Source organism: Gobio gobio (genome assembly GCF_949357685.1).
Source record: "Gobio gobio genome assembly, chromosome: 1".
NCBI lineage: Eukaryota > Metazoa > Chordata > Actinopteri > Cypriniformes > Gobionidae > Gobio > Gobio gobio.
In genome coordinates this window covers 70,341,872-70,353,229 of record NC_137097.1, presented here as the reverse complement: position 1 = coordinate 70,353,229, position 11,358 = coordinate 70,341,872, and the positions used below count along the sequence as shown (strand labels likewise).

Here is an 11,358-nt window from a genome sequence, read left to right as displayed (position 1 = left end):
GAAAGAGACTGTGGCTGGCAGAAAAGCCAAAATAGAGAAATACAATTGCAATAGTAATATACTGAAGAGTGGGCAGTAAGAAATGGCTCGGATCATCAAGCAATGTAAGTATGGAACTATATTTTTTATTAACCTTGCAACTGCAATGAAGGGGAATGGATATTGAAGGATTTTTAAGAAGGGGAAATAAGCCCAATTGAAGTATTAAAAATCTCTTCAATACTCCATACACAAGACTTGTAAGGAAGACTAGAGTGGATGAATTTGTGAAGCACTTGAGAATTAAAACACCAAGGGAAGCTTGATGTATTACAGGAATGGAGGCAGAGAACCGACGTGGGCCTTCAAGGTCAAGAAATCCCAGGACAAAACGAAGGTGGAATCAGACGTGTACGCAGCGACCCGTTGTGGTGGGAGCGGTAATTATCATAGTGATAGCCTTAAGTGTATTATGGACTAGAACTAAACTAAATGATGCAGGAATAGAGGAAAAAGTAGACACAGTACAAATTGATCCAGATTATGAGGTGGACACAACCTTTCTGATAAACGAAGGGCAGAGTGAGAAAGGGAGAGAGTTAGAGCAGGAGAAGTCGCCTGAGACAAACGAGGAAAAAATGAAAAGAGTAGAGGATAGAAACATCAGAATTGAATGTAAAGAAGAATTCACAGACGAAAAGTACACGATGTATGAAACAAGAGAAAAACTAAGTAATCCAATTCCTGGATTGAAGTGGTATAGTGAAAGTACAAGAATAGCTGAAATAGCTTTGGAACGAAATAAGTTCGGAAAGAACGAGGAGAAGCTTTATCAGATAAGCATTAAAACGAACAAATCCTGGGAAGAGTGTAGTGATAATGACTTAAAGAAATGCGCCGAAACAAGCTATAATTGGAAGTTGCACAATATATGGAGAGAAAAAGTTATAGAAAAATTGATTAAACAATTTAATGGTAAAGATTGTAAGGAACATGAGATGAGTTGGATCGGATGTGAGTGCATGAAGAAATGGAAGTGCGAGGTAGACGAGGACGGAGCAGAAAACAAACACGATGACAGGGAACATTGGTTATTGTTTAGTAATGCAAATGGAATCATAAGTCAAGGTGTAAAATTAATGACTATGTTGGAGCACTCTCAGAAATGGATAGATATAATCACGGAAGATAGCACAATGACAGATCAGATGATACTTCAGTTTAGATTATTTGACATATTGGAAGATGTAGCCACAAGAGAGAATGAAAAAGTAATTCCGATCAAAATAACAGATATGGAGAAAGGAGAAGGGGTAGTTGTCAGTTATGACAACAACCTATTGGGTAAATATTATCCAATTCCAATTGTAAGGGTGAGAGCGAAAAGAGATAAAGAGGTTATGTTGTGGAAAATTCCTAAAGAAATAAAGGAGTACCATGGAAAAGAGAATATCCCTGAGCCCGCATTTATGATGACATGGGGTGATAGGGGAAAACTGTCAAAAGAGGAAAAAATGGTTGACTTCAAAAGATTTTGGACAGTAGTGTGGAGTGCAAGTATCTACCGATGGATGTACACGGGATGGACGTGTAACAATGAAGAGGTAGATGGGAATTGGAGGAGAAATGAAATAAATCAAGGAATATGCAGAATGGTTTCAGAACCAGTAGCTACTGAAAAAACAATTTATGCTGACACCTTAGGAACCTTCAGTTCACAAGAGAATGGTAGATGTATGCCACCATTTCCTTTCTATTTTATGTTGGCTAAAAAACTATTCTTCAACAAACAACTACATGACATAGAGCCCAGAAGAGCAACATTGAGAGAGGGAATTCAAAATATAAATGATAAGGTGAAAAAGAAATTTTTAAAAATGGCCGGAATCGGAGAGAATACCTATGAATCAATAAAGTGGCTAATGAATAACTTTAAACTGATATTGACCATGATGACAGTAGTATTTGTATTGATTCTAATCGAGTGCACAGGATTAGGAAAGGTATTACGATTATGTATGGTAGCTGCGTGGAGATTGGGCAAATATATTAAGTGCTGTGAGCAGGACAGACCGAGATCAAACAGTTTGGCTCAAGGGCCCCGGGACTCCCCTCGGGGAATAGTCAAACCTATAAGGAGTGTGAGCAGAGTATAAGACGAATGCATGAGATGCCATGAACTATTGTGGCCGGAGACAGAAGTTATTCTGTGCATGGGTAGCCTGTGCAACAAATGCTTTGCTAAAAACCAATAATGTAATATGGTACAATGAACGAGATGTGATGGAATACTGTGTTGATGTGTTTAAGATGTTAGAGGTGATTAATGTACAAATGATGGAGAAACTGAAATATATATGTTCATGGAGCTCCACCCAGTGGAGAAAGAAGTGTATAGCGACCTATTGGCTCATAGACTGTGGAGTAAGGAAGAGCAATTATTTGTACATAAATTGTATGCAGAAGAAAGGGGCCGTGATTTGAAAGTGATTAAACATAATGGGATATTTTATCTTATAGCTAAAAGAGATGCGGGACTTCCAATTGAGAGAGAGGCCGAATGTCAATCCCCAATTGACCTATTGGAACCCCAGGAAAGTGACGACGGCCCAGAGCGAGGTAGTAATACCGGAGACTTTTATCCCGAAATTCAGCCAGTGTCAAGCTTGTCTGAGTAATGGGAGGGGCCGCATCTTTATCTGTGAAGCTCCTGATGGGCAGTTAATTGGGGCATGTCCGCATGAAATAACTAATGGTAAATGGATGCGTAAGAGATTTGGAGCATACCTGACGATTATTAAGCAAAGTACAAAAAATTGGCCTTCCACAACCAGAATTAACGGAAAAATAATAGGTGGTGAATTAATCAGACCAATGAACAGGAGACCCTGGGTGGCGAGATACATGAACATATCTCAAAGAAATGTTTATACTGAAACTGGACAGGTTTATGCTCAATTAACCAAGTATGATAAGAAAAGGAAGTGTTATGTGAATGATCTTGATTTGGAAATAAAAGACTAAAATTTGCATGAGGGGCATGTTAGAATAATGATGAAATTGATTCTTTTATTCCCAATGTATGTACAGGGAGACGGCCTAATGTATGGAGGTCTTGCTCCCAATGTGTAACCAAGGGTGATGCCAAATGTAAAGAGGCATATGTTAACCACACAGATATGTTATGCATGGTTTTATGATGTTGGAAATATATAGAAAATGTAGTGGAGGTTTTATAGAGAACCTTTATACTGGACTTTATAAGAGCCACATGTAGAACAGAAGCAGCAAAGTGAAATAAAGAAGTTGTTTATATGGCCAAGAGACTTTTATAAAAAGTTTTTATTTTACAACTTTTATGTATTAGCTGTTGATAAGGCCGAGGAGCCTAAAGGAGGTTTTTTTTATATACAACTTTCATGAATGATTTTGTAAGCATGGGAAAACATGACAACATGATATTGTAAAAATGTTTTACTTTGATTCATAGCAAGAATGCAGACACATGATTTGGTAAAAATGTTTTATTTGGTTTTATAGTAAAGACATGGAGACAAAGACTTTGTAAAAGTATTTGATTGAATAATTGAAATGAACACGCTGAGATATGTTTTAGGCAATCTGCTTTATTAAAAAGATGAAGAAAAACACTAAGTCATATGTATAAAAGTCATTTATAAATGTAACCAAGTATTGAATGAAGAAACAGGTTTTACCCAGGATGATGTCTTGCAGACGAGACGAAGGAGGAGATTAAGGAAACGAGCCAGAAGAAGAAGAATGAAAGAATACAGAGCGTTATATACTAAAATGTTGAAGGAATTGAGGGAGTTGACAATCGTTCAAAATCTAGGATTGGATGAACTGTGCCTGTGTAATTGAATATGTGATGAAGAGGTGTGATAATGAAATGGTATATAAGGTATTGATCTCTGTATGAACACCAGAAGCTGAGAGCGTTATGCTGCTTCTCCATTGCTTGATGATCCGAGCCTGACATCTGCTGGTGACACTTGTGAACTGCCGTTTTTGTTACTTAGGACTTTTCTTTTTGTAAACTTTTATTTGACTGTATGTAAAACTTTTTGTTATTGGAAAAATAAATCTACTTATAATTGATTTATAAAAAGAAACCGTTTGCCACGTCTCTGCTTTCTAAACGAGTTGATCTGAACCAGACACGGAGGGGGTCTGTTCTTCTAGAAAGTGAGTATGAATATATATTTATGATCTAGTTAAGGATTCGACCTGCTTTACCTAGCCTGAGGTTGTAAACTAAAAATAGGTAGAAGGTGTGTGGGATCTAGGCAGATTGTACACCAAATAACAGGTGCAACTTCTTTAGACTTTGACTTACTGTGTAGAAGGTCTGATATTTCTTCATCTGAAGTTGATCCTTGTTCGTAGACTTCCAGACGTGCTTTGGCAGCTTTCATTTTCTTGACAGTCTCTAAGCGTTCTATCTGCCTTCGCTTTTCTTCTAATGTCTTTTGTTTTTCAGCATTTTCTGCTTCTTGTTGTGCAAGTCTTTTCCTGTTTTCAGCTTCAAGATTTTCAAGTTCCCTTTGCTCACGCTCCATTTCTTGCATCACTTTCAAGGTGGCTTCAGTTGCAGCCAGTTCTGCTGCTGCTTCTTGTTTCTTTGCGGATGACTTGCTTGAATGGCTTGAACGTGTGATTGCACTACCCGTACGTTTAGACCTGTGAGATGCTGCTGATTGGAACACCGAGCCAGCCTCACTCCAGTGAGTTGACCTTTTACCTGGGTATTTACCACTTTCCTCTTCTTTAAGAATCTCCGCTGCATGTTCTATTATCCTTACAGAAACAGCATGACATGTGTCTACTCGACGACGGGTATCACTGTCAGGAGTGTCGTAACTGCGCAACTCGTGATAGGTTTGCTTTACTTCTCCTGAAGCATTTTGGACCTTTACGATGTGATCTTGTAAGCTAGCAGTGCTAGATGCATCGAGCGCTCTCTTAGCTTGTTTGGCAATATCTTTCCATTTGTCATAATTGGTCTTAAAGCGACACTGAAGCTTATTCACTCTTTCTTCGTGTAGAGCTTGGCCCTTTTCAGTAAGCTTTCTGGTTCTTTGGCTTTTTCTCAAAGCATCTTCTTCAGCTACTTGACTTGTATTTGTCTCTTGCTGCGGGCTTAAGTCTACCGTTTCTTCATCAGGACTTGCTTGCTCCTGCAACTTCACAGCTTCACTTCCTTGGACTTTAGGCTCAGCCATTTCACTACTTGAGATGATGTATGTGTATCGACTTAAGGTCAAATTACTTGTGAGTTTGTAAGATTACAAAAAAAACAAAACAATTTAACTGTAAATATGAGCTCTGTTAAGAATAACCTTAAAAATGTGTTATAAACACCTTAATGCAAATTATGAACTGTTTTCCCCTTTATGAAATAAAGAAATGACCTTCAATGTCCAAGAAAACAATCTAACTTGCCCTTTAAAATGCCTTAGAGACCTTTAACTTGTAATTAGACTTGCAATTAGTATAATCACCTTACAAAGAAATAAACATTCACTTAAACTTGAACTTGAATTGCAGACACATACACTTAAACCCCTTTTGCACTTTAGAGTCCCTTTAAAGTTAGCAGAATTAAACTACTTCTTAACATTTAACTTGTTTAAATGTGTTACTTCTTTGTAGCTTGATCCCACAACACTTCTGGACTCCGTTTGCCACTTGTCAGGTTTTCCGTGCATGCAGTCCGAGTTGTCTTTGATGTTTGAGCGTAGTTAACGATGCGTTAACGAGCTGATCGTCGCTGGCTCCGTTGCTACAGGCACCGATCTCTTCTCCTCCAGCACGAAGCAGGCTGAGTTCTGACTGTTACTCCCTCGAGGTTTAATAAAGGCTCAAGTCGTTCCTGGTTGTTAACGGGCATTTATTCGATGACAACGTCTTCAAACATGTCTCTACATGCTTCTTTATCGCCACATTTCCACATTGCCGTCAGAACTGATATAAATAAACACAGAAAAACGTAAATTAACCTTAAATTCTTAACCTACTTGCAGACAATACAAGATGAAATTACATATAAAATGAAGGATACATTTATGCCATGTAAAATAATATCGAAATCAGCTTGTTACACACACACACAGTCACGTAACACAAATATAATGAAAAGGAAGGAAAAATATACCTCATTGGCCGCATGAACACGAGAGGGTAAACTTAAGGGTGTTTCATCTTCATGCTTCAACGTTAAACTTAAAGATAACCTTGCAATCTTCCGTGGCTTTCAGACAGCTGCCTCGCAAGCCGCAGCACATATCTCACTGATCTTAGCGAGTGCACCCATTCAGCGTCCACATAGCAACAATTATAATTTCCACACGGAACAAAAAATAAGTTCCCCCCTTCTCTTACAAAGTTTTAACAGAAAGAAATAAACATGAAATTATTATTTATTGGCCATGAGATACTATTTGCCTCAAACATATGATTTTTAACCTCATATATATTTATATTTTAACTGTGAACCATATTAAGCTGAAATACATGAGTTCACTTTGAAGGCAGCAACAGTTAAACAGTCTCGCTCCTCGATACCTCTCTGAGTTGTTTACTGAACACAAACCGGTCAGATTGCTCAAATCACAGACCAGTCATCTACTACGAGTACCCAGATCTAAACTGCAATGCAGGGGTGACAAAGCATATGCTGTAGCTGGCCCTAGGTTGTGGAACAAATTGCCTTTATCTGTTGAGACAGCGACCACAGGATCTGAGTTTAAAAGTCTTTTGAAAACGAATTTGTACTCTTGTGCATTTAATGTCTTATGATTGTGTTTGTTAATGTTGGAGATGAATGAACCTAGATAATTTTGTACAGCACTTTGGTCAACCAAGGTTGTTTTAAATGTGCTTTATAAAAAAATGTAACTTGAAATTTTAAATGAACAAATTAACAATACTCGAAACGCTGCTCACCTGTCCTAGCTTCACGTTCTCATTCAGAGAAAGATAAAATGCATTAGCATCTGCAATATACATAACACAATACACATTTAAAACAAAAAACACAGTAGCCTAAACTTACATCTGACAGATAAATTAAGCATCTACTGGATAAAACAAAACAAAAAAGATAACCATAATATAACAAAAGAGATTAAACGACAAACAAGAATACACACGAAGGGTTTTAGGTTTGGTGCGATTTAGACGAGGTGGGCTGGAGAGTGGCATTACAACTCCTGAATTATATTTGTTATGTCCAGAGGTGTCAAGTAACGAAGTACAAATACTTCGTTACCTTACTTAAGTAGAAATTTTGAGTATCTATACTTTACTGGAGTAATTATTTTTCAGCCTACTTTTTACTTCTACTCCTTACATTTTCAAGCAATTATCTGTACTTTCTACTCCTTACATTTTAAAAATAGCCTCGTTACTCCTATTTCGGAATGTTTTCATTCCGGCTTGTCATAAAATAAAAAAAACTATCCAGATAAATCGCGCCATCCGGACAGAGTGAATTTGATTGTGGTTGGATGAGAAGGATAAACACAAACCATTCCGACACCCTATTGGGTTGTAGGCTATCAATCACGCCTGCACCTGCACAAATCACACACCATGTTGCCAGATAGGGCGGGTTCTCGCCGACGAGCACGCACTTTCAGCCAATCAGCGATCAGCAGGCAGACGTGCTCAGCCTCATTCATGACTTTAGCCGGGTTTTTAGCGCGATGACTCGTCGTAGCTGTACATTCCAGTGAATCAGTGATCGCTATGCCAGTGGCATAAATACACAGTAAGTTGTATCTACAGTAAAGAGTGGGAGAGTGACTCAACTCTCAAACGTGAATTACACCTGTGACTCGAAGACTCTTTATAAATATAACCGTGACTCCTGTCCATCATCATACACACACTTAGGACATCTGCAACTAGCAACCCCGACAGATGCTGAAAGATGTTAAAATCAACGACTAATCCGTTTTGACCGTGCTAAATGTGCATGTGCCATGTACTTCACGAAAGACATACTGTAGTTTTGTCAAAGCAAAGTGCAACACAAAGGTGAGCGCATTGTTGTTATGTATTTGTTGACGGATTATTGTACAGTATAAATGAATTACGCATTTTGACATTGGTGTGTGCATTAACGTGTGAAATGCCTGTTAATTACATAGCTTTTTCCAATCTCTATATTGGGCACTTTTTGCGCGTAAATTGGCTTCTTACTGTTGACATTGAAAATCTTGTGTTTTTCTAAGGGATTGCGGTTTTGACAGTTTCTACCTGGACATATAGTCATATTTGAACCGTTTTACTGGGAATTTTTTTTTTTTTTTTAATCATCAATGTTATGCTTTAAGGAGATAAAATGGTAACTTATTTATCAACATTGATTGGTATGGCAATCAAATAATATCACATTATTTTGGCAGTTAAAGTTTTGGGTTTTTTCCTTGGAGTGACTAGTTGCCTATAAGTATTGTAAGAGGTGCAAACTTGTTATCAATAACCAGGCATGTTATCAATAACCATTTTTTAAAAAAAATATAAATGTACATTTGGTGAGGTTTTTGGGCTGGAAATTGTTGACCCAATCTGGCCACACTGATCACACATTCAAAAAATGGTTATTGATAACATGCCTCTGAATTTTGACTTTTTGCACCTTTACAATATTTATAGGCAACTAGTCATCAAATCTTCCACTCCATGAAACACGTTAATGCTCAGTAGTACACAATATGGTTCTTTAATGTATTTGCATTGTCCTAAAATGCGTTCATTTTCAATGGGAATATATGCGGCTGAAACGCGTTGCCAAGTGCATCTAAAAATGTTCTACATTAACTTTTTAATATAACATTATAGTCATTATGGCCTTCAGAAAAATGTTTTTTTGAGGAGGTGGGGTATGCACTGTGGCGCGGCCTAATCTTTTGTCCTTAAAGGGATACTTCACCCAAAAATGAAAATTCTGTCATCATTTACTCACCCTCAAGTTGTTCCAAACCTGTATGAGTTTTTGTTCTGAAGATATTTTGAAGAATGTTTGTAACCAAGCAGATAGAGCAACCATTGACTGCCATAGTAGGGGGAAAATGCTATGGCAGTCAATGGTTGCATATAATCTGCTTGTTACAAAAATTCTTCAATCTTCAGAACAAAGAAACTCATACAGGTTTGGAACAATTTGAGTAAATTATGACAGAATTTTAATTTTTGGGTGAACTACCCCTTTAATGGCATTTTTTCCCCTTACATTACTTTTACTTTTATACTTTAAGTAGTTTTGAAACCAGTTACTTTTACACTTTTACTTGAGTAAAAAGCTTGAGTTGATACTTCAACTTCTACAGAAGTCTTTTTAAACCCCAGTATCTATACTTCTACCTGAGTAATGAATGCGAATACTTTTGACACCTCTGGTATTAGGCGATCTGAAAATCCGGCGTCGAACTGGGCCTTGTTTATAAAACAATCGGCACCGAAATGCAGGGAACAGACATAAATATTTGCGTAACTCAGTTGTTGATCCGGAAAAGCAAATTCCATCTGTACGAGCCAGCGCTCTGATGGGCGTAGCCTATTGCTTTCACGCTCTCTCTCTCTCGCGCACGCGCTCTTCCGGTAGAATTGTCCGTACGGCCCATACAAGGAAATTCCGCCCTGTTGACGTCAAGCGGACCCATGATCGAAAAAAACTTTCCGAAACTTATGACTAACAGGAAGTACTAATTTTGGCAAAGAAATACTCCCATTAAACGTCCACCTTAGCTTATGAAACGGTGTCCATGTTTAGCATGGGAATCCAAGTCTTTAACAGTGCCAAAAGATCAGTATGCATGAAACAGCATTTCACCCCCCCTTTAAAGAAAAGCTTCGTCTTCTAGAGTCGCGGCCAAAGCCGATTCCTAATACCACTATTCGCCAGCTTCTTTGTTTACAAGTAGCACGCGGAACCGCCTCAACTCTGCAGTCATTTTGTTAAGCCCGCCCACAGACTCTATACACGATGTGATTGGCCTGACTAGAATTTGTTTTTTTCAGCTCGCAAGCCAACGGAGAGTTGCTAGACGCCCTGGCGGCAAATTATATTAGCTGCCGCTAGGGTGCATCTATATTTCTAGGCTAATTCGTTTGCGCTCTTAAAACAAACACTATAACTATTTTCTTTTCGCAGACATAACCAGAGGTGTCAAAAGTATTCGCATTCATTACTCAGGTAGAAGTATAGATACTGGGGTTTAAAAAGACTTCTGTAGAAGTTGAAGTATCAACTCAAGCTTTTTACTCAAGTAAAAGTGTAAAAGTAACTGGTTTCAAAACTACTTAAAGTATAAAAGTAAAAGTAATGTAAGGGGAAAAAATGCCATTAAAGGGGTAGTTCACCCAAAAATTAAAATTCTGTCATAATTTACTCAAATTGTTCCAAACCTGTATGAGTTTCTTTGTTCTGAAGATTGAAGAATTTTTGTAACAAGCAGATTATATGCAACCATTGACTGCCATAGCATTTCCCCCCTACTATGGCAGTCAATGGTTGCTCTATCTGCTTGGTTACAAAAATTCTTCAAAATATCTTCAGAACAAAAACTCATACAGGTTTGGAACAACTTGAGGGTGAGTAAATGATGACAGAATTTTCATTTTTGGGTGAAGTATCCCTTTAAGGACAAAAGATTAGGCCACGCCACAGTGCATACCCCACCTCCTCAAAAAAAAAAAATTCTGAAGGCCATAATGACTATAATGTTATGTTAAAAAGTTAATGTAGAACATTTTTAGATGCACTTGGCAACGCGTTTCAGCCGCATATATTCCCATTGAAAATGAACGCATTTTAGGACAATGCAAATACATTAAAGAACCATATTGTGTACTACTGAGCATTAACGTGTTTCATGGAGTGGAAGATTTGATGACTAGTTGCCTATAAATATTGTAAAGGTGCAAAAAGTCAAAATTCAGAGGCATGTTATCAATAACCATTTTTTGAATGTGTGATCAGTGTGGCCAGATTGGGTCAACAATTTCCAGCCCAAAAACCTCACCAAATGTACATTTATATTTTTTTTAAAAAATGGTTATTGATAACATGCCTGGTTATTGATAACAAGTTTGCACCTCTTACAATACTTATAGGCAACTAGTCACTCCAAGGAAAAAACCCAAAACTTTAACTGCCAAAATAATGTGATATTATTTGATTGCCATACCAATCAATGTTGATAAATAAGTTACCATTTTATCTCCTTAAAGCATAACATTGATGATTAAAAAAAAAAAAAAAATTCCCAGTAAAACGGTTCAAATATGACTATATGTCCAGGTAGAAACTGTCAAAACCGCAATCCCTTAGAAAAACACAAGATTTTCAAT

General features: G+C 37.6%; 1 protein-coding gene across 1 annotated transcript; it reads right to left on the bottom strand.

Annotated features, from left to right (window-relative positions):
• Positions 1-3,593: 3,593 nt before the first annotated feature.
• On the bottom strand, positions 3,594-6,307 carry LOC307131911 (uncharacterized protein). Its single transcript, XM_079825948.1, has 2 exons — positions 6,155-6,307; positions 3,594-5,964 (listed from the first exon to the last, which is right to left on the bottom strand). The coding sequence occupies exon 2, from the start codon at positions 5,220-5,222 to the stop codon at positions 4,233-4,235; it is 990 nt and encodes a 329-aa protein (XP_079682074.1). The 5' UTR covers positions 5,223-5,964; positions 6,155-6,307; the 3' UTR covers positions 3,594-4,232.
• Positions 6,308-11,358: the final 5,051 nt, after the last annotated feature.